Consider the following 24159-nt stretch of genomic DNA (forward strand, 5'->3'; position numbering starts at 1 on the left):
TTGCTGACGCATTGTAGCAAAAGAGCAAGTGACCGAACACACAGGAGCAGATCTCTAATGTATGACATTTTGTGCATCGGTCTTAATTCATTTCTCTGCTGGTGTGAGATGAGCCGGAATTATTAAGAAGCTGCAACCACTTAATTATTGAAGATCATCTCAGGGGTCCCGAGTGCCAGAACTGACATCGATGTCAGCCAGGGTCAGAGCAAATACCTGGCACAAGTATCAGCCCAATGTGTACGAAGAAAAGTGAATGGGAAACATTGTGTGAAAGATATAAGTATATAGAAGGTAAAGGTAAATTTACAGAGATATACAACGAATGTCTGCCAAAGGGATTTAACATTACAACTCCCAGTTACAGGATTTAGCTGTGTGAGAATGCTGTGACATCACTGTGTGTATTATCCTGTACTGTGACATCACTGTGTGTATTATCTCTGTACTGTGACATCACTGTGTGTATTATCCTGTACTGTGACATCACTGTGTGTATTATCTCTGTACTGTGACATCACTTTGTGTATTATCCCTGTACTGTGACATCACTGTGTATTATCCTGTACTGTGACATCACTGTGTGTATTATCCTGTACTGTGACATCACTGTGTGTATTATCTCTGTACTGTGACATCACTTTGTGTATTATCCCTGTACTGTGACATCACTGTGTATTATCCTGTACTGTGACATCACTGTGTGTATTATCCCTGTACTGTGACATCACTGTGTGTTTTATCTCTGTACTGTGACATCACTGTGTGTATTATCTCTGTACTGTGACATCACTGTGTATTATCCCTGTACTGTGACATCACTGTGTGTATTATCCCTGTACTGTGACATCACTGTGTGTATTATCTCTGTACTGTGACATCACTGTGTGTATTATCCCTGTACTGTGACATCACTGTGTGTATTATCTCTGTACTGTGACATCACTGTGTGTATTATCCCTGTACTGTGACATCACTGTGTGTATTATCCCTGTACTGTGACATCACTGTGTGTATTATCTCTGTACTGTGACATCACTGTGTGTATTATCCTGTACTGTGACATCACTGTGTGTATTATCCTGTACTGTGACATCACTGTGTGTATTATCTCTGTACTGTGACATCACTGTGTGTATTATCTCTGTACTGTGACATCACTGTGTGTATTATCTCTGTACTGTGACATCACTGTGTGTATTATCCCTGTACTGTGACATCACTGTGTATTATCCCTGTACTGTGACATCACTGTGTGTATTATCCTGTACTGTGACATCACTGTGTGTATTATCCTGTACTGTGACATCACTGTGTGTATTATCTCTGTACTGTGACATCACTGTGTGTATTATCTCTGTACTGTGACATCACTGTGTGTATTATCTCTGTACTGTGACATCACTGTGTGTATTATCCTGTAATGTGACATCACCATGTGTATTATCTCTGTACTGTGACATCACTGTGTGTATTATCTCTGTACTGTGACATCACTGTGTGTATTATCTCTGTACTGTGACATCACTGTGTGTATTATCCTGCACTGTGACATCACTGTGTGTATTATCCTGTACTGTGGCATCACTGTGTGTATTATCCTGTACTGTGACATCACTGTGTGTATTATCCCGTACTGTGACATCACTGTGTGTATTATCCCTGTACTGTGACATCACTGTGTGTATTATCTCTGTACTGTGACATCACTGTGTGTATTATCTCTGTACTGTGACATCACTGTGTGTATTATCCTGCACTGTGACATCACTGTGTGTATTATCCTGTACTGTGGCATCACTGTGTGTATTATCCTGTACTGTGACATCACTGTGTGTATTATCCCGTACTGTGACATCACTGTGTGTATTATCCCTGTACTGTGACATCACTGTGTGTATTATCTCTGTACTGTGACATCACTGTGTGTATTATCTCTGTACTGTGACATCACTGTGTGTATTATCCCGTACTGTGACATCACTGTGTGTATTATCCCTGTACTGTGACATCACTGTGTGTATTATCTCTGTACTGTGACATCACTGTGTGTATTATCTCTGTACTGTGACATCACTGTATGTATTATCTCTATACTGTGACATCATTATGTCACATTATGGACTAATGACACCCACGATAGTCCGAGGCCCTCAAATCCGCAGCAGAGTAAGAACGTCCACATGACAGCTCACACACAATCTCAATGCACACTTGCAGGTTTCTGGCCAAATCCAAGGCAGGCATTTCTGATATAAGGTGGAGTTCCCCTTTAATCTCATTTCCAGCTCCGGTTACAACATGTTCACACCTTTCTTCTGCGTATTTGATGGCCGCTCTCCTTTTCATTTTCCGCAGCAGTCGGCTCGTCTCCCTCAGAGCATCTTGTCAGCATTTTACTCATCGCTCAGAGAACACATTAGCTGTATTGCTTTCCTTCTCACATTTGACAGAATTGAATTTTTTTTTTGAGCGTCTGAATTCAGAGAATGTATCTGGCCTGCATTGCACTTAGAGTAATGTACAATCTGCTGTATGGAGCACTGGAGGGACCCAGAGGCGAGGAGGGGAGAGGGTGGAGGACACGCTAAATGTGGATGCTTTATTGTCTGTGGCTTCAGGGTGCCTGCAGTCTAGTGCACTGGCGTGACCTCATCATGTGGAGGGCGCCGCTGTACCCTCACACCGCCGCAGCTGCCACCCTGATCTGGGTATTAACTGCGCCCACTGCCAAGAGCCGGGGAGATTTACTACTAAACCCCTGATGTTATGTCACTGGAGTCCAACCTATGGCCAAAGTACAACTCCCAGTAGGCCATGAGAAATAGAGGCTGCCTGACCTACTGGGGATGGTAGTATTGTCATAGCTGGAAAGCCAAAGGTTGGTGACCACTGCATCTAAAATGTATGACTTTGCTGGGACTTGTAGTTTCACTGGTCTCCATAAGTCAATACCTCCCTAAAATACCCTACCTGGTGCTTGCTTATATCCCTGACTACAAAGGGTTGTCCACTACCTGAAGGTAGTTGATACTGATGACCTATCCATAGGGTTGGGGTACGAAACCCAGATCGTAACCTATCTATCTGCAGGGCTGGGGTGATATGCTGGTTTTGGTGACAGTAACCTATCTATCTGCAGGGCTGGGGTGATATACTGGTTCTGGTGACAGTAACCTATCTATCTGCAGGGCTGGGGTGATATACTGGTTCTGGTGACAGTAACCTATCTATCTGCAGGGCTGGGGTGATATGCTGGTTCTGGTGACAGTAACCTATCTATCTGCAGGGCTGGGGTGATATGCTGGTTCTGGTGACAGCAACCTATCTATCTGCAGGGCTGGGGTGATATGCTGGTTCTGGTGACAGTAACCTATCTATCTGCAGGGCTGGGGTGATATACTGGGGTCCGGTGACAGTAACCTATCTATCTCCAGGACTGGGGTGATATGCTGGGTCTGGTGACAGTAACCTATCTATCTGCAGGGCTGGGGTGATATACTGGTTCTGGTGACTGTAACCTATCTAACTGCAGGACTGGGGTGATATACTGGTTCTGGTGACAGTAACCTATCTATCTGCAGGGCTGGTATGATATGCTGGTTCTGGTGACAGTAACCTATCTAACTGCAGGACTGGGGTGATATACTGGTTCTGGTGACAGTAACCTATCTATCTGCAGGGCTGGGGTGATATGCTGGTTCTGGTGACAGTAACCTATCTATCTGCAGGGCTGGGGTGATATGATGGGTCTGGTGACAGTAACCTATCTATCTGCAGGGCTGGGGTGATATGATGGGTCTGGTGACAGTAACCTATCTATCTGCAGGGCTGGGGTGATATGATGGGTCTGGTGACAGTAACCTATCTATCTGCAGGGCTGGGGTGATATGATGGGTCTGGTGACAGTAACCTATCTACCTGTATAGCTGGGGTGATATGCTGGTTCTGGTGACAGTAACCTATCTATCTGCAGGACTGGGGTGATATGCTGGTTCTGGTGACAGTAACCTATCTATCTGCAGGGCTGGGGTGATATGCTGGTTCTGGTGACAGTAACCTATCTATCTGCAGGGCTGGGGTGATATACTGGTTCTGGTGACTATAACCTATCTATCTGCAGGACTGGGGTGATATGCTGGTTGTGGTGACAGTAACCTATCTATCTGCAGGGCTGGGGTGATATGCTGGTTCTGGTGACAGTAACCTATCTATCTGCAGGGCTGGGGTGATATACTGAGATGACATATTCATATCCTTAATGGTCACCCCCATGATATATGACACTTGGCAGGTGCTGCCCCCCTGATAGATTTTGCATCCTGTAGCTAGAGATATCATTTAGGGCGGTAGTGGGTCAGTGTTCGCTACATTAGCTCTGCTGTATTAGATTATAGTTATGATCTCTGCATTGTCTTCCATAAGTCAAAGGCTCATCCTCCTTCTCCGAGCCCCTGTGCTTTACACTGCAGCACTGCTTGTTCACACTGACTGCTGGTTAGGATAAGCCGGCTTTCCGAGAAGCTGATCCCCATTATAGGGGCCTATCACACATATACTGCGCCCAGTAAGGATGGATATATGGGATGTTTGGCGACACCATGAGACACACTACAGTATATTTTATTACAAATGTATATATATATATTTATTTGTAGTATGTACATAGTGATTATAGTAATACCGCAATCCTCACTCATTGGAGTTCTTACAGGGCTCCCTCTGCTGGCAGCTTTATATATGACATACTTTACAGATTGCAGGTGATGCCCAATGGTCCCCTATTGCAGTCGCCTTCAACATCAGACTCTCCAGCTGCTGCAGAACTACAACTCCCAGCAGACAGATCCCCTGGATACAGGTCGGCCCCTCCATTATCACCCGGTCACTTTACTTTTCACCAAGGGAGAGGGTCTGAATCAAGTTAAAGGTCTGGTTTGGGGTTTGACTTTGCTATAAGTGGTCTGGGGTCTGAATATATTTAGGGGTCTGGGGTCCGATGATAATATAGGGGTCTGGTCCATGGTGAGGACTGATTATATTTAGGAGGATTGACCTAAAATTAATTCAGGGTCTGATAGAGGGGACTGGTCTGGGGTCTTAATTTAATAAAGGGGTCTGGTCTGGGGTCTGAGCTTAATCTAGGGGTCTGATCTGGGGGTCTAAAATTATCTAGGGGTCTTGTCTGGTGTCTAATATTAATTTAGGGGTTGGGTCTGGAATCTAGAATTACTTTTGGGGTATGTTCTAGGAGTTTGGGATCTCATATTGATACAGAGGTCTGGTCTGGGGTCTAGAATTAATCATGGGGTATGGTCTAGGATTTCATGTTAATCTAGGGGTCTGGTCTGGGGTCTGTTATTAATCCAGGGGTCCGGTCTGGGGTCTGTTATTAATACCAGGGGTCCGGTCTGGGGTCTGTTATTAATACCAGGGGTCCGGACTGGGGTCTAGAATAACTCTTGGGGTATGGTCTAGGATCTCATGTTAATTTAGGGTTCTGGTTTAGGGTCTCGTATTAATATAGAGGTCTGGTCTGGGGTCTAGAATTACTCTTGGAGTATGGTCTAGGATCTCATGTTAATCTTGGATTGCGTTCTGGGATCTATTATTAATCCAGGGGTCCGGTCTGGGGTCTGTTATTAATCCAGGGATCCGGTCTGGGGTCTACAATTACTCTTGGTGTATGGTCTATGGTTTCATGTTAATCTAGGATTGTGGTCTGGGGTCTGTTATTAATCCAGGGTCCAGTCTGGGGTATAGAATTACTCTTGCGGTATGGTCTAGGATCTCAGGTTAATCTAGGGGTCTGGTTTGGGGTCTCATATTAATATACAGGTCCAGTCTGGGGTCTGATATTAACCTACGGATCTGATCTGGCGTCTGATATTAATAGGGGTCTGGGGTCTAAAATTAATCTAAGGTTCTCCTTCTCTGTGAGGGACACTTCCAAGCCGGCTGGGAGTTGTAGTTCTACAACAGGTTGACGCCTTCTGCCCTACAGTCTAATGTGTGGTCACCGTGTATGGAAGGTTTTTGTCGTTCCAGCTATTGCATCATATGTAATGCAGTTCCGCAGCAGCTGAGAGGTCAGATATGACAAACGTCCAACCAGACAAGGATCTGATGGGAGATAAGGGGCTGCCGTTTCTGGAGATGTGAGTTAACCCTTCCCTGACCCTGCAGACAAGGAGTAAGAAAAGCAGAAAATGAAAGACACCGCAGGACATGTAGTAAGAACCACACAGTGGTTAAGATGCCCGGGGACAGCTATAGTAATGGCGCTACTATAAGCATTAGCTTTGTGTGACATATATACTGCTATATACTGCTGTGCCTGCCCCAAGGAGCAGAAAGCAGGCCAAGCAATCCCACAATCCTTTGAGCCCAAAGGAATCGCTTTGTATAAACTGAGGTTAGTAAGGTTCTGATCTCGGAGCAGTGTACATAAGAGCTCCCCCTAGTGGCGGCACTGCTAGGCCTGGGGTGTCAGCAGTGACTGGGTCTCATCGGTCTCGCTCTTAGACTCCTGGCATTGGGGTAGTGTAGACAGGCTGAGAGAGGGGCTTGTCTGCTCGTCTCTCCATGTACTTTTGGCCATCTGGGAAAGTTCATGTCTTGGAATCCAGGTATCTAGTTCCGTAGCGCCCTCTGCTGGTGGTGCAGGACGAGCCCATAAACTGGAAGGGAGACTCTTAGTATGGCGTCACTTCAGAAAGAGGCGGATTTTGGGGTCTCCGAGGAATAGCCTTAAGGAAAGATAAGAGCAAAAGTTACCGGATTTATTGGTTATTGGCTGGCAGTATTATATGGATATTATATGGATATTATATGGTGGAATAATTTGGTCACTATATGGCGGTAGTTACTATTTTTGTATCATCCAGAAGTGGTTTCCCATGCAGGCAACACCTACGGTTTAGACAATATTGCTTGGACACTGTACGGTGATATTATTTAGGTATTGTATAATAGTGCTATTTGAATATTGTATGGCGGTATTATTAGGTCACTGTATGGCAGTACTAATGCGGTATTATCCAGAGGCTAAGTGGTCACTCATGCAGCCTACAACACCCATTGATTAGACAATATTGCTTGGACACTGTATGGTAATATTATTTAGGTATTGTATAATAGTACTATTTGAACATTGTATGGCAGTGTTATTTGGTCATTGTATGGTGGTGGTTTACTAGTGCAGTATCATCCAGAGGCTATGTGCCTTTTCATGTAACCCACAGTGCCCATTGTTTATCCATAATAGTTTGGACACTATATGGGAGTAGTATTTGAATATTGTATGGCGGTATTATTTGGTCACTATATGGCAGTAGTTACTAATGCAGTATCATCCAGAGGCTACATGGTCACCCATGCATCCTACAATACCCATTGATTAAACAATATTGCTTCTACACTGTGCGGTGATATTATTTAGGTATTGTATGGTAGTACTATTTGAACGTTGTATGGCGGCATTATTTGGTTACTGTATGGTGGTGGTTTACCAGTGCAGTAAGTGCTTCTTTATGTAACCCACAGTACCCATTGTTTAGCCATGATAGTTTGGACACTATATGGGAGTAGTATTTGAATATTGTATGGCGGTATTATTTGGTCACTATATGGCAGTAGTTACTAATGCAGTATCATCCAGAGGCTACGTGGTCACTCATGCATCCTACAATACCCATTGATTAGACAATATTGCTTGGACACTGTGCGGTGATATTATTTAGGTATTGTATGGTAGTACTATTTGAACATTGTATGGCAGCATTATTTGGTTACTGTATGGTGGTGGTTTACTAGTGCAGTAAGTGCTTCTTTATGTAACCCACAGTACCCATTGTTTAGCCATGATAGTTTGGACACTGTATGGGAGTAGTATTTTTATATGGTATGGCGGTATTATATGTTTACTATATGATGGTAATCTACTATGGGGTGGGCAGCAAGATCTGGGTCAAAAAGTATAGTTACCTTATAATTCCTCCAACTAGGAGACCACCGATCATGGGTCCTACCCAGTATATCCAGTGATACGCCCAGTAGTTGGCCACCACGGCTGGACCAAAGGCTCTGGCAGGGTTCATGCAGGCCCCAGAGATGGCCCCTCTGTAATACACCAAAACAGATAAAAAGTGAAAACCGGGAGGAATCTGGGTAGGGAGCGCAGCTGAGCTGTGTGTGTGCGGGAACATTCATGCTGTTCCCATAGGGAGATATGACTTGATTCTTGTACGGTTTTGGGAAAGTCAATCCTAGAGAATGTGGGCAGCACAAGAGAAGTCTTATAGAGGAACATAAGAAAAGACGATCGGGGAGGAGAGAAGAAGAGGAGAAGTTCCTTGGAAATGTCAGAAGTTTAAGAGTAGTTTTTCGGCCTGGAGTGTCAGCAGTGACTGGGTCTTTAGAGTCAGCCATCTTTGAGGGTCACAGCCGAGTGGGGTCATGGTGGAGCTTACCCAGCCAAGATGTCCACCGTCACAGTGAAGCCTATGCAGAATGGGGCGAGAGGAGAGGCCGTCTTGTTATTGATGGCCCCCATGCAGACCGCGAGCACCAAGAAGAAGGTCATGACGATTTCAGCTCCGAGGGCACGTGGAACCTGACTGTCACTGGTCACCACATTGAACGCGGCTCCACCAGAACTGTTGTAATTCGGCTCCAATGTCAAGGCCTGAGAAATAACATGACAGGTAAGAGAACTGGAGAGATGTCTCACGATAATTCATATCCAGCACACATAGTCCTCTCTTTCTCTACTCCAGTTGCAGTCAAAGCTGCATTCAAAATTTAAAGGGACGGTCACCAGAACCAGCGTATCGATCTCGCCTGGCAGATAGATAGATGATTTACCTAATAAAAGTCAGCAAGGAATTGGGAACGATCTCCCCTATCCTATGTCCAAAAGCTCATTTATAAATGCAGCTTTGGCTATGACTAGAGTAGAACACACAATCTATAAAGGGAAACTTAATATGGCGGTTTATACAGTTCTCCCCTTTAATGTCTGCTGTTACTAGACGAGAGTATCGCCCCAAGTTCATACGTCTTGTTATACCTTGGCGAGCGCGGCTCCGATCATCCCTCCGCAGAGCTGGCAAATCCAATATGGCACAACCAGTATGACGTTGAGACCGCCAATGATAAAGGCGCCCAGGGACACCGCAGGGTTAAAATGTCCGCCGCTGAAACAAATATGAGATAAATGATCGATCATAGGAAAGAGTTAAATAATATTATAATCAGGAAAGGTCATAGAGAAACGTACCCAGAGACCCCCCACCCAATAGCCCCGGCATGGACAGTGAAGGGGGCACAGTGTAGTGAGGAGAGGGCATACATACCCCAAAAAAGGTGCCCTGAAATCTCACGGTAGTATATAGTCTGTATACCTGGTAGTGATACTGTGTACAACATCGCCACCAAGTGGACAAAGCAGATAATATGAGAGAGATGTGTACAGACTGCAGCTACATAGTAATAGGTGACTAGATAGGAGATGATATTGTGACTTCTTATCTCGGAGAAGACGCTCAGCCATAACAGTTTATTTTTCAGTCTTTACATGGCAGTTAATGGTTAGGCAGATATAGCTGTATATTACCAGTGACAGGAGGCGCAACAGTCATATAGTCATAGGGCCGCTCATACCATGTCAGCGTGTCATTGTTCTGTACCCCAAGTGTCAGGGTGTCATTATCCTGTGCCCTATTATCGGTGTCTTTGTCCTGTGCCCCATTATCGGTGTCTTTCCCCTGTGCCCCATTATCGGTGTCTTTCCCCTGTGCCCCATTATCAGTATCTTTTCCCTGTGCCCCATTATCGGTGTCTTTCCCCTGTGCCCCATTATCGGTGTCTTTCCCCTGCGCCCCATTATCGGTGTCTTTGTCCTGTGCCCCATTATCTGTCTTTTTTCCCTGTGCCCCATTGTCGGTGTCTTTCCCCTGTGCCCCATTGTCGGTGTCTTTCCCCTGTGCCCCATTATCGGTGTCTTTATCCTGTGCCCCATTATCGGTGTCTTTCCCCTGTGCCCCATTATCAGTGTCTTTATCCTGTGCCCCATTATTGGTGTCTTTATCCTGTGCCCCATTATCCGTCTCTTTCCCCTGTGCCCCATTATCAGTGTCTTTCCCCTGTGCCCCATTATCAGTGTCTTTGTCCTGTGCCCCATTATCAGTGTCTTTATCCTGTGCCCTATTATCAGTATCTTTCCCCTGTGCCTCATTATCAGTGTCTTTGTCCTGTGCCCCATTATTGGTGTCTCTCTCGTGTGCCCCATTATCGGTGTCTTTGTCCTGTGCCCCATTATTGGTGTCTCTCTTGTGTGCCCCATTATCGGTGTCTTTGTCCTACGCCCCATTATCAGTGTCTTTATCCTGTGCCCCATTATCGGTGTCTTTGTCCTGTGCTCCATTATCCGTCTCTTTCCCCTGCGCCCCATTATCCGTCTATTTCCCCTGTGCCCCATTATCGGTGTCTTTCCCCTGTGCCCCATTATCAGTATCTTTGTCCTGTGCCCCATTATCCGTCTCTTTCCCCTGTGCCCCATTATCAGTGTCTTTCCCCTGTGCCCCATTATCAGTGTCTTTCCCCTGTGCCCCATTATCGGTGTCTTTGTCCTATTCTCCCATTGCTGTGCCATTGTCCTGATCCCATTATCGGTGTCTTTCCCCTGTGCCCCATTATTGGTGTCTCTGTCCTGTGCCCCATTATCGGTGTCTTTCCCCTGTGCCCCATTATCCGTCTCTTTCCCCTGTGCCCCATTATCGGTGTCTTTCCCCTGTGCCCCATTATCCGTCTCTTTCCCCTGTGCCCCATTATCAGTGTCTTTCCCCTGTGCCCCATTATCCGTCTCTTTCCCCTGTGCCCCATTATCGGTGTCTTTCGCCTGTGCCTAATTATCCATCTATTTCTCCTGTGCCCCATTATTGGTATCTCTCTCGTATGCCCCATTATCGGTGTCTTTGCCCTGTTCTCCCATTGCCGTGCCATTGTCCTGATCCCATAGTTCTGACAATATGCTGCGCCTCCATGACAGTCTGGGCTCACATTTGCCACCTCTGATCTTGGGCACGCAGCTGCCGCTTATCTCTCCTTGTGGTTAATCTTCAGGTCCTGCCATCTTATCTAACCACATAATCCAATACCTCCGGTGTAAACACGCCAAGTAAATAATCCGCATTATTCTCTAACACAGGTTCTTAGCCCAACCAAATAAGACACTGGGCAAATAGACGGGGTCAGTCAGATACGCGGCAGCCATGACACAAGACGTGGTATATTTACCTGATGCCACCAAGGATAGCAATGGTTAGTCCAAGGGCAAGTCCATGGGCCAGAGCGGGCTGGAGGCTTCCGGTGTCGCGCGAATTCTCTATGACGGAAAGACACCCGGCAAACACAAAGAGAGCGGTGCCCAACAGCTCCGCCAAACACGGCTGCACATACACCTCGTACCAGTGGGGTTTCTGCACCTTCTCGGGTGCGATGACTTCCATTTCTTTGAAGGTCATGTTGCCCAATTCTGCGTCTGTCATGGCTGAATCTGGAACAAGAGGGCGATATTGGGTCAGTACAGATGGCAAAGTGAAGGCAAAGGACTTACAGAAGAGATTAGTAGGCCGCATGTTATGCTTGGCTATCTAGGGTGTGTAGACTTTTGCAACCATTAGTACATTATTCCAATGCCCCCTCAAGAAATATAACAACTCTGTAATGAGACGAGATTGAAACAACGCCTACCGTTAGGTGTATACAGCTCCTATGCAGCCCTATGTGTCTTCATGGTTACAGACTACAAACAAACCCTACGTAGTCTGACACTGAAACCATGGATTACTCTCTGCCTCCCCCGTTATGTGTATACAGCTCCTCTGTAAGCCTATGTCTCCATTGTTACAGACTACAAGCAAACTATCAAGCTGCACAAGAATGCAGCTTGATCATTGGCTTGTAATTATGGAAACACATAGGACTGCATAGGAGCTGTATACAAATAACGGGGGAGGTCGAGAGTAATCAAACTTCCTAGGGTATGTTTGTAGTCTGTAACCATGAAGACACATAGGACTGCATAGGAGCTGTATACATATAACGGGGGAGGCTGAGGGTTTCAGTGTCAGACTACGTAGGGTAAATTTGTAGTCTGTAACCATGAAAAAACATAGGACTGCATAGGAGCTGTATACATATAACGGGGGAGGCCGAGGGTTCCGGTGTCAGACTACGTAGGGATTGTTAGTAGTCTGTGGCCAGGGAGACATATTAGTCCACAAGAGCGCTGTATACACAAAACTGAGAGACTTTTATTGACAATTGTCTTTGTCCACGTGCGTACATCTAACGTTCCATGGCGGGAGCATGTTATAGGAAATTACAGTCGCGGTCTTTGGAACGGATCCTAAAAGCTTGACTGAAGTTGTCATTGGAAGGAAGACAAAAGGAAGTAGACGATAAGATATAGTGCGCTGTTCACACACAAGTGCTCGCTTTTTCAGCCATTGTTTGCAATGGGTAGACAAATTTTCCCAAGGTGACCCCCTTTCGGTAAGCGGCTTTATCTATGGAATTGGGGAGCTATTAATAACTCCTACGCCGTATGTACACAGCCCGGAACAGCTCACGCTCAGAGGTACAATGTCTCCACTGTTACAGAAAGTTCTGCTGCTAACACCCCCAGGTGGCGGAACTTGGCAGGGTGTTCCGTTTCTCTGCAGCACTCCCACAGGAGAAATGAGGTATTGCAGAACTTGTGTAATTCTTGTACATGTTTGGTCCTCCTTTCTATCATTGACCTATGTGGGGGAGGGGATAGTGCAGAAGCAATGGCGCCCCCTATATGCCATTGTCGTAACCCTATGTTATAAGGGACCACCAGTCAGTGGTTTATGTACTGGGCTCTATGGAGATGAATCTCTCTCACCCCATATCTGAAGGTCCAAGGAGCGCAGATGAATGACCTTTGATATCTCCCCTTATCTATAATGAAGTTTATACTTTTCGAGAGTCGATCTCTTCTGCTAGTCTGAGTCTGACTACCATGACAAAACGGACAACGGAGTCACACGTATTAGCATGAATAGGACCATGACAATCTGCCGCATGTCAATTCAGCGACTGTCAGATCTCGTTTTTTTCGTTGCGTGTCCTATTCCTAACCCCAACTCAGCCTGATGACCCCCCCCCCCCATAAATATAGGGGCAATTATCTATATTACATTAATATCGGTCTCTATACTTCTGTAATGGCCACAATCTTCTCCATAAATATAATGACTGGAATCTAAAGATAATGACAGGTGAACGCTCCAGAGACTCCGACGTATCCTCTATAGTCGGAGGGGGGGCTTATTATTCACATCAGCAGGACATGTATCTATAAGGGGGTGCTTCTTAAAGGGAAGGTGTCCGTCCTGCCGCTTGGACCCCCAATATACAGTGATTTTTCAGTTTGTCTACTTTGGAAACCGTCAGCAAGCAGGCTGGTAGTGGATCTTATTATGGCTTGTGGGGATTCACAGGCTCGTGAACATGAAGAAATTCTGAAAACCTGATGCTTAGGGTTAGAGAAGGTGTTAAAGATCTATCAATGACCCCTATTTGGGGGGATTGGAGGTGTCGGAGGATCTGTCAAGGAATCGTATTTGGATGTGCCGGGTATGGTAGGACTAAAAGTCCATATAAGTAGGATATCCGTGTAAAGGAAAAACATACACCAGCTTGTTGATGGTTTCCAATGAAGAATAACAGAGGGGAAAGCCATTATATATTCATTGTACAGTTACATTATATGAACCAATGTATTCAATAAAATTCAGCTTCCTCTAAATCCAACCTAGAATTGTGAATTTTGAGGCAAATGTGGTCATTCCTGAATGTTTAAGGTCTAAAAACCTAAAAAAGCCTCAAAAAAACGCTCCAAAAACCACATTCCTGAAGCGGATTTTGCCAAAAAAACTCAGTGTGATTGGACCCTCAGATGGCCAGTAATAGGGGGCTCACAAGCCCTTATATCTGTTGCAACAAAAGTGCCAAAATTTTCCCAAATGATCTAAAAATTCTAAATCGTAAAAAAAATTATAAAAAGTAAAAAAAAAAAAAAAAATCTAAAAAAGTATAAAAGGTACACAAATCTATACAAAGGTATAAAATCTATTTTTAAAAAAGTATAAAAGGTAAAAAAAACTTATTGAAAAAGAATAAAACTTAAACTACATAAAAAGGTATAAAAGGTAACAAAAATTCTGTAACAAAGTATCAAACCAAAAAATTTGTAAAATGGCAGAAAATGAGAAAAACATTTATAAAGTAGCATAAAACTTAAAAAAGTAACACAAAAAAGTTTCTAAGGTTCATCAGTAACATGGTATACGGTGCTGCGTTTTCTAAGTGGACTTACCGCGATGCCCGGCTGGCAGTGGTTGGTGTCACTAGGATTGTATTCGCCTCTTAGACTGACTCCCGGTGAGGACGTTCTCTCAAGTACTGAACTCTCCTCACAAAAAGCAATAAAAATGCAAGTGCGGGGCCGGCGGCGACCAATCACAGGTCTCTCTAATGTGCTCTTATCTCAGTCATTCCTCAGTCAATAATCTTCTCTGCCAAGAAGGTAAATGGAGCGGCCGCCCTCCGACATCACCCTGACAATACACCTGCAGCACGAGTGCAATGTACTCAAGGTGTGCAGACTTTGCCTTGTAGTCCGGGGCAGAAAGATAAGGGAGAAGCCGTGAGACCCCCGATAAGAGGCAAGATACGTGGCGGGAAGAGCGCTGACTAGATGGTGGTGGGAGAGGGATGGGATACGGTTAGCAGCCAAAAGTGGTCCATGGAAGGACCACTGAACCTTTAGAACGAGGGCCGGTCCCTGCAGAACAGCCAAAAAGTTCCTGCTGACTATGATAGAAGCCATAGCCGTAGCTGTAGACCATCACAGCGCCCATGCTGACCCAGGCCCATGGTCAAAAGTGCCTACAAAGGGCAGGTGGGCATCAGAACTGGACCATGGACTGGTGGAAGAAGAAGAAGATGGCCTGGAGTGAGGAGATGTGGTTCACTTACCCGCGATGTACCAGGGGCAGACAAGTGTGATGGTCTGGGAGATGTTCTGCTGGGGTCATTGGGTTCTGGCATAATGTGGACTTTACTGTGATACGGACCACCTACCTAAACCCTGTACAGACCAGGCCCCCCTGGACAAGTGGGCCACGCGATGGGATAATTCACCTACCACATTGCAAATATTCAGGAATGGTTTGAGGAACATGACACAGAGTAGAAGGTGATGACTTGGCCTTCAGATCCTCCAGATCTCAATCCCATTGATGATATATATATATATATATATATATATATATATATATATATATATATATGTTATGGCGCATCATGAGTTGGTGTCCTTAAAGGGGCCGTCTGCTTTAGGCTATTAGGTGACACAGATATCATAGAGGGGGCTCCTATCTATGGGCCATAGCATCCATTCTATAAAGCGATTGTCACTGTTATACTTACCAACATATGTCCTACCTTTAACCACGTCCATCCCTGATCATCTGGGTCCACCCCTAAACCAAGAGGGCCATCCAATTTGGGGCAGGGCTTAGTATGCACTGTGGATGTTTCGGATGGATTCAGTGCACCTTGGCATCCCCCATAGCTGCACCAGCACTTGCTCTTGTATTGCTTACACCTGCACATCCTACCAGTGCATATAGCATACCTTCTAACTGTCCAAGATTCAACAGGACAGTCCTGGATTTTTGGTGGAGCCCGGGGTGGACACTATGTCCTGGCTTCAAATCTATCTATTGCTGTGCCAACATCTTGCATTAAGGTAGGCATGATATACTGATGTCATGACATTGCACCTGCTGCAGCAAGCCATTGTGAGCAGAAGATTTAAGAAACAAGGTTTTCTTTCCAAAACAGCACCACACCTGTACACAGGTCATGTTTGGTATTGCAGTTAAGCCCCATCAACAACCCGTAGTGTAAGGATCTAACGTGATATGTTGACCCTTGTATGCTGGTTTGTAGGATTAGACGTTGTGGGTCCTGTTGGTTGATCTAAACATCTTGGAACCTGGAAGACGGCTCGTACAATGGAATGTCCTGTTTAGAAAACCCAATAATAGTCACCCCATTAGGGTTATTAGAGGTGGGGTCTGGACCCTCATCTATTACATGGAGGACCCATTGATTGGAACTGTGTAATGCTTTATTTCACCTGGGGTGGCGCTGCAGAAAATCAATTGACGATCAGTAGGATCTGACACCCAGGAACCCCACTGAAGTCTGCAGTAACGCTCCCTAAATGCTGTGATGTCACGTTCATCAATCACAAGGCCTGATCGCAGCTCAGTCCCATTCAAGTAAATGGGGCTGAGCTGCAATACCAAGCACTGCCACTATACGGAGCTGTACTCCAAATGGCTGATCGGCAGCGATCCTGGATATCAGACCCTCGTCGATCTAAAATTTATGACCTGGCGTAAGGATCGGTCATCACCCTTCAGCCACATACCAATACCCCTGCAGGTGAACTGAGGTATTACACTCTTCCCATTGATATCAGTGGACTTCTAGGTAATCTATGGCCGCTCTCCATTCACTTTTTCCAGAGGGATCCTGATCTTTCTAGATCTGACTAAATGCTTCACATTCTTCCAGATTTCACAATTCTGCTCTGACATTCCCCTCCATTTCACAATTCCATTCATAGATATAGGTCCTGACCCCTGAGGACAATAAAAGGCGCTGACACCTTGGCTGATCTTCACCATTGGATTTCACAAGACGCGAGGATATAATCTGAGTCTCCTGAGAGGCACGAGGTGGAAAATTACACCGTATGTCCGGACTCGTCTCCATGCCAGGAGGAACAGCACGAGGGCGCTTTACGAGGCGGCCAGGACTTGCAGAGTCATGACTTGTCATATATTTGTAAACAGATTCATCCGGGAAACTTACAAGATGTTCCGCGTTTCCTTCTGTGCAGGAGAACTTATTGTAGATGAAGAACAATGGGGGCGACGCGTCACGAGATGGCGAGAATACTGAATCGATATGGTGCACGGGGTAGGATAAATGGGGCACCAGTATATAGATGTATAAGACTGTATAAGACTGCAGACGTATAATATACAGGATTGTTATGGGGACACATAGGTCTGCCTAGGAGCTGTATACACATAAAGGAAAGGACCATTGCACAGCACCCATATACAGTCTATGGACTACAATAGGATTTAATGTCCGGGACGTCGGGAATCACGCGGTATATCGCTCTAGTATTGCACAAGACGGCGCAGCCCACGAGAGCACTTCACACTAAGTGCACACACCTTACACACCTAGAAGAACATCTTGTCTCATAGCTCACATTCTTCTGTCTAGCAAATGCAGCACTGAACTGGTTAATCTCGGGCGCTACAGTCCCCTCTATAGGTTTTTTCATTATAGGAACAATGGCGGCTGTGTAGTGCGTGGAGATGGGATCACGCAGACTCTGCCCCCTGTAGGATCTGACGTGCCGCCCATGACACGGAATAATGGACGGGGAATTGGAAGAATTTAATCTGCTGGTCGTGGCGGGTCCCGGTAATCTGCTATAAGGGAGGTGCGGCCGTCTGGTACGAGGTCCTCGCTGGATTAACCCATTCACTGTATAGACCAATGGTCTACACACTATGTGGCTCTGCACTGTCCGCCATGCTGGGAGTTGTAGTTCACCTCCTATATAGTTCACCGATTTCTACGACTCTTGTCCTTTGAGCGACTTCCATTAATTTTTTCTTTCCAAAACTGTAAAGATTTGCTGACCTGTCTCCATAATGGGTGTGGGTCTGCGGCCTTACTACTATACAGATAACTTACTCTACCCCACCCTGCTTTATGATCTTAGTTGCGCAGTCAATACCAATAACCTACTTCCATATACATCGTATATCCTTGATGTTAATCCGTCCCGGCTTAAGTCTGAGATGTTCGAAATGTCAAAGAACTTTCTAGAAGCCTTTTGGGTGGGAAACATGAGAAGAACGGTAGAAGGCTCGGACTACGAGGAGTGATCAAATGTGGATGTGATGATCATAAACTTTCTAATATATGGGGTGGAACATATGGGTAACCCAACAGGGTCTTCTCATGCAGAGAGCTGATATGCTGGTTCTGGTGACAGTAACCTATCTATCTGCAGGACTGGGGTGATATGCTGGTTCTGGTGACAGTAACTTATCTATCTGCAGGGCTGGGGTGATATGCTGGGTCTGGTGACTGTAACCTATCTATCTGCAGGGCTGGGGTGATATGCTGGTTCTGGTGACAGTAACCTATCTATCTGTAGGGCTGGGGTGATATGCTGGTTCTGGTGATAGTAACCTATCTATCTGTAGGGCTGGGGTGATATGCTGGTTCTGGTGACAGTAACCTATCTATCTGCAGGGCTGGGGTGATATACTGGGTCTGGTGACTGTAACCTATCTATCTGCAGGGCTGGGGTGATATGCTGGTCCTGGTGACAGTAACTTATCTATCTGCAGGGCTGGGGTGATATGCTGGTTCTGGTGACAGTAACCTATCTATCTGCAGGGCTGGGGTGATATGCTGGTTCTGGTGACAGTAACCTATCTATCTGTAGGGCTGGGGTGATATGCTGGTTCTGGTGACAGTAACCTATCTATCTGCAGGGCTGGGGTGATATACTGGGTCTGGTGACTGTAACCTATCTATCTGCAGGGCTGGGGTGATATGCTGGTCCTGGTGACAGTAACTTATCTATCTGCAGGGCTGGGGTGATATGTTGGGTCTGGTGACTGTAACCTATCTATCTGCAGGACTGGGGTGATATGCTGGTTCTGGTGACAGTAACCTATCTATCTGCAGGGCTGGGGTGATATGCTGGTCCTGGTGACAGTAACTTATCTATCTGCAAGGCTGGGGTGATATACTGGGTCTGGTGACTGTAACCTATCTATCTGCAGGGCTGGGGTGATATGCTGGTTCTGGTGACAGTAACCTATCTATCTGTAGGGCTGGGGTGATATGCTGGTTCTGGTGATAGTAACCTATCTATCTGTAGGGCTGGGGTGATATGCTGGTTCTGGTGACAGTAACCTATCTATCTGCAGGGCTGGGGTGATATACTGGGTCTGGTGACTGTAACCTATCTATCTGCAGGGCTGGGGTGATATGCTGGTCCTGGTGACAGTAACTTATCTATCTGCAGGGCTGGGGTGATATGCTGGTTCTGGTGACAGTAACCTATCTATCTGCAGGGCTGGGGTGATATGCTGGTTCTGGTGACACTAACCTATCTATCTGCAGGACTGGGGTGATATGCTGGTTCTGGTGACAGTAACCTATCTATCTGCAGGGCTGGGGTGATATGCTGGTCCTGGTGACAGTAACTTATCTATCTGCAAGGCTGGGGTGATATACTGGGTCTGGTGACTGTAACCTATCTATCTGCAGGGCTGGGGTGATATGCTGGGTCTGGTGACACTAACCTATCTATCTGCAGGGCTGGGGTGATATGCTGGTTCTGGTGACACTAACCTATCTATCTGCAGGGCTGGGGTGATATGCTGGTTCTGGTGACAGTAACCTATCTATCTGCAGGGCTGGGGTGATATGCTGGTTCTGGTGACAGTAACCTATCTATCTGCAGGGCTGGGGTGATATGCTGGGTCTGGTGACAGTAACCTATCTATCTGCAGGGCTGGGGTGATATGCTGGGTCTGGTGACAGTAACCTATCTATCTGCAGGGCTGGGGTGATATGCTGGGTCTGGTGACAGTAACCTATCTATCTGCAGGGCTGGGGTCTGATGACAGACTCCCCTGAAATGGAAATGGGAACTTTTGTCCAACAATTATACAATACTGGAATCATCCATGACTATTAGTGCCGCCACCTGGTATCTTATGGAAGGATGTGAATTACAAAGTAATATTCATGTTATACATTCTTCTAGATTTTATAGATGTACAGTTGAGGTGTGAGACCGGGCAGACGCCAAGGAAATGGACTGAAAGTAAATATATTTGACGCCAAGATAGCAAAATACAATGCCAGCAGTGTGTCGGGGGAGATAAAGCCAACAGGGACGCCGTACAGTGGAAAAAATTCTCATATAATGTGGGAAGTGCCGTATAAATGTAACATAAGGAAGTTGTATTCTTTTTATATGATATTTCTATATTACTTATTGCATGTGTCCTTTGACTATTATAGCGCCCCCTTTTACCTTGTTACTTGACTACCTTAGTGTGTAGGGCAAGACATGTTATAGGAGCGCTCCGGAGAAGTCTCATACATGGTAATGTCAAGTCAGTTCCTCGGGGGCGGAGCAAGTCATGGGTGTTCTTCATCCCATGAGGATCTGCGCTAGACAGACCACAATGGGGCAGAGTGATTAACACCAACTAAAAGTTAGAAAGCGCTACCATGATTATGCAAATTTAGCCATGCCCCTTTTGTGAAACCACACCCATTTCCAATAAGCCACACACCCTTTTGTTATACAAGTTTTAAAAGCCTCTTGATAAATATGGCGCACAGAATGTAAGACTTTTGTTTTGGTACAAATTACTCCAAAATTTTGGCAATTTTTCTTGATGAATCTGATGGGCATCCATCCACCTCAGCCATGTTTGGTCCCATCCACCCCAGCCATGTTTGGTGGGTGGTAAGAACATGTTCAGGATTCCTCTACTAGAGGAATTGCACAAGGGGGTGCAGACTTTGCCCAATGGTCATGGAAAGGGGGCAGTTGTTCTCTCTTGTGGTGACAAGGCGAGGGGCCCAGTTTGATTTTCATCATGGTGCCCCCTCTCTGCAATGTACGTAGAGCACGGTCAGTCCAGTAGGGCATCAGTCTGGCCGACTACATAGGGCGGTCACACCACAGATCTGTACATTCTTTTAACTTTCCCAATAGCATTTGTTTTTATTGTCTTAGTGTAAAATGATAGGACTTTATGTGGCGGTAATAAAACAGCTATTTATTGTGGCTCTTATCACTGCTGTGTAAAAGTGCATGCAGGTAGTGCTCTCTGCTCCGTCTCCTGTCCCCTAGGGCTCTTCTATGCTACATGGTCCCATCCTCAAGACGTCCAAAATGATATCCAATATTCGCAATAGGCTTCTATGGAAAAGCAATATGGCCGCCATTAGATGGCTCATTTGGCTTCACTGTGTCCCCCAGAACGGGAACCCTCTTTCAATGGGCTAACACCAAACTTAGGCAAGGGGCTTATATCACCTAACAATCCTTGTAACCCCAAAAAAGTGTAACGATAACCAAGGACCTGGATGGGAAGGAAAATGATGCAATGAGTAAAAGTCGTAGGATGGCGTTTGTGTGTAATGAGATTATAATGACCATTCCAGGCTACAGTCTTGTCTCTTTGTGATCCTATATACAGGAACCCATGGTGAATATCATATATCTCCCCTATGCCCTTGGGAGTGCATATGGTGGCACTATTATAGGTACAGTAAACCTGACTCGGTCGCACCCGCCTGGTATAGTTAGATACACAGAGGGTCTCTCCCTTGCCAGATTTCGGCCATAGACACTTGTGCTATTTGCAGATCACGAGGGCAGAGGCTGGAAGAGATGAGGGTGATGCAAGAACCTCAGACAATGTAGATGCGGACGGACGGTGTCATAAACTATTATATTTAGAACAATAATGTCCTGGAAATGAGCTTCACCTACTTCTCTATAAACTTTATTCTCCTATATATAAGATTATAAGGGATGGAGACAGCCAAGTCCACAAGGACAAAATAATTCCAATAAGCAGAATGGAAAATTTAACCCAATCCAAAAAGATGTGGCCGGCTAAGGCGGAAATAAGGAAGGAAAATGATGCAATGAGTAAAAGTTGCAGGATGGCGCTTGTGTGTAATAAGATAGTAAAGGATCATTCCAGGTTACAGTCCTGTCTCTGAGCTGCGGTATAAAGCACCCTCCAACAACCCTAAGAAACAGACCCTACAAATTTGGGTGTCTTCTGCTAGAGCTGTGGCCCCCGAAGGTTCCTCTGGTACTCCAGTGGGCCAGTCCGACATTGCCCATAGAAGCCAGACAGACAGGTATGACAAAGGCATCACTACAATCTTAGTGCACTCATCCAGCCCTGTCTATAGCTTCGGTGCCAACTGTATAAACTGACCGGTCCAGAGCGGACGAACATACGGGATTAGATAAGATGGTTACAAGTAACAAATGGATATCAGATGACCAAGTGAGTAAGAGCTAACAGAGGCCACGATTAGGCCACTTATCAGTCTATGGTAAAGGTAATGATGGATAGGATGACGTCGGAGCGACCGTTTTCCGCCCGCCCAGGTCCTGCTGGCACATGGTGACATTTGTCCATTGTAATGGAAGGTTCTGGAAGCTGGCGCATGGACTATGGGAAGTGATGCAGTCTAGTCATGAGTGTGCGGAAAATCACGTTTCGGAGATAACCTTGAAAGACAACCCCAGATGTCTGTACATTGGAGACGGCGTGCCAAGAGGGAGCGGTAAACACAGCGGAGGGGAGCGCCCGGCCCGAACACAAGGGCTGCCGGCGAAATAAGCTGATTATCTCCCAGATATTACATTGCCAAGTTTCCAGGGACGTCATTCTGGAAGTGTTTGCCCAAAGTGGTTTCTTTTTGCCATGTTTTTATTGACCAACGTCCAACTGGGCCACATCCTAAACTCTCCAGATGTGCTATCACTCCGACTAGCCTGTGGCAACGCTCCATACTGAGACTATTCTACCTGTTATGGGCGAGTAGAAGGGTTTCTGATAACAGGAGGGTTGTGTCACCTACACATGGATAAAGGGTTGTCGAGGAGGCAAACAAAACATTCTGCACCTAATAATAAAGAAATTCTAGAACAGATTCAAGATTATCGAACATTCCAAACCATCACCTGCTCCTTAAAGGGGCGGTCGTATGAGAAATAGATCTATCCATCAGCACAACGCAGAGGCAAATCCTATAACATACAAGACTATGGCAGCAAACGGACTAGAGCCTAGCCACGACTTTAGCCAAGGGCAGCTCTGTACAATCCATAAGAAGTGGCATCTCTCTGCACCTCCATGCCCGTTTCCTCCGCACCTCCTTACCTGTGTCCATCCCTTGGTAAGATGCTCTCTAGGACGCTGCAGATGGTCACTGATGGCAGAACATGGCGGATTCTGGGGTCCCGGTTCTGCAGCGGATCTTTATGCTTGCTTGTATCAGGGCTGGATGGAGGGAGCGAGGTGACGTGACAAGCTCATTTGCAGATAATCCCGAGTACTGTGCTTAACCAAACAGTTCATCTTGGTGTCACCTGAGAGACACAGGTCACTGGGACGAGCGACACACGACTAACACAGCACACGTGGATCAGGCCGTGGCGTATCGCGGGACGCAAATTTTCAAAAATTGTACTTGCAAAAATAAAAAATTGTCCTACAATGTATCAATGAGATGTCGCAGCGATCGACAAAAATTGCTGAAAATTTGAACACATCAATAAATCCCATTATGGTCATTGAGGTCCGCCGGGCACCATCACTGTCACAATTTTAGGGCACAGACGTGAGTATAGAATTAGTTGTGAGGTTTCAGGTTAGACGAGCCCTTTTAGTATGCTCTGGTGGGAGACATGGACATAGTACAGGGATAGGAGGACACCCCATTACACAAGGTGAGGGGGAGTACAGGGATAGGAGGACACCCCATTACACAAGGTGAGGGGGAGTACAGGGATAGGAGGACACCCCATTACACAAGGTGAGGGGGAGTACAGGGATAGGAGGACACCCCATTACACAAGGTGAGGGGGAGTACAGGGATAGGAGGACACCCCATTACACAAGGCGAGGGGGAGTACAGGGATAGGAGGACACCCCATTACACAAGGCGAGGGGGAGTACAGGGATAGGAGGACACCCCATTACACAAGGCGAGGAGGAGTACAGGGATAGGAGGACACCCCATTACACAAGGCGAGGGGGAGTACAGGGATAGGAGGACCCCCCATTACACAAGGTGAGGGGGAGTACAGGAATAGGAGGACACCCCATTAAACAAGGTGAGGGGGAGTACAGGGATAGGAGGACACCCCATTACACAAGGCGAGGGGGA

The 24159-nt window shown here is 46.0% G+C and overlaps 1 protein-coding gene across 2 annotated transcripts; it reads right to left on the minus strand.

Moving 5' to 3' along the window:
- Positions 1-4627: 4627 nt before the first annotated feature.
- Positions 4628-23227, minus strand: AQP8 (aquaporin 8). 2 transcript variants are annotated; one of them, XM_075284103.1, is made up of 6 exons: positions 23151-23227; positions 11299-11557; positions 9071-9197; positions 8472-8686; positions 7987-8121; positions 4628-6749 (listed from the first exon to the last, which is right to left on the minus strand). In XM_075284103.1, the coding sequence occupies exons 1-6, from the start codon at positions 23158-23160 to the stop codon at positions 6707-6709; spliced, it is 789 nt and encodes a 262-aa protein (XP_075140204.1). In that variant the 5' UTR covers positions 23161-23227; the 3' UTR covers positions 4628-6706. The 2 variants fall into 2 exon arrangements, with proteins under 2 accessions (XP_075140204.1, XP_075140205.1); XM_075284104.1 differs by lacking the exon at positions 23151-23227 and adding an exon at positions 14411-14486.
- Between the last annotated feature and the right edge of the window lie 932 nt (positions 23228-24159).

Source organism: Leptodactylus fuscus, chromosome 8 (assembly GCF_031893055.1).
Source record: "Leptodactylus fuscus isolate aLepFus1 chromosome 8, aLepFus1.hap2, whole genome shotgun sequence".
In the NCBI taxonomy this organism is placed as follows: Eukaryota; Metazoa; Chordata; class Amphibia; order Anura; family Leptodactylidae; genus Leptodactylus; species Leptodactylus fuscus.

Excerpts from the sequence above, each read along its gene's own strand:
- AQP8 (XM_075284103.1), bottom strand. Across the intron at positions 8,687-9,070 it reads TCGGAGCCGCGCTCGCCAAG|GCCTTGACATTGGAGCCGAA; the intron begins GTATAACAAGAC and ends GTTATTTCTCAG. Across the intron at positions 8,122-8,471 it reads ACGGTGGACATCTTGGCTGG|AGGGGCCATCTCTGGGGCCT; the intron begins GTAAGCTCCACC and ends GGTGTATTACAG.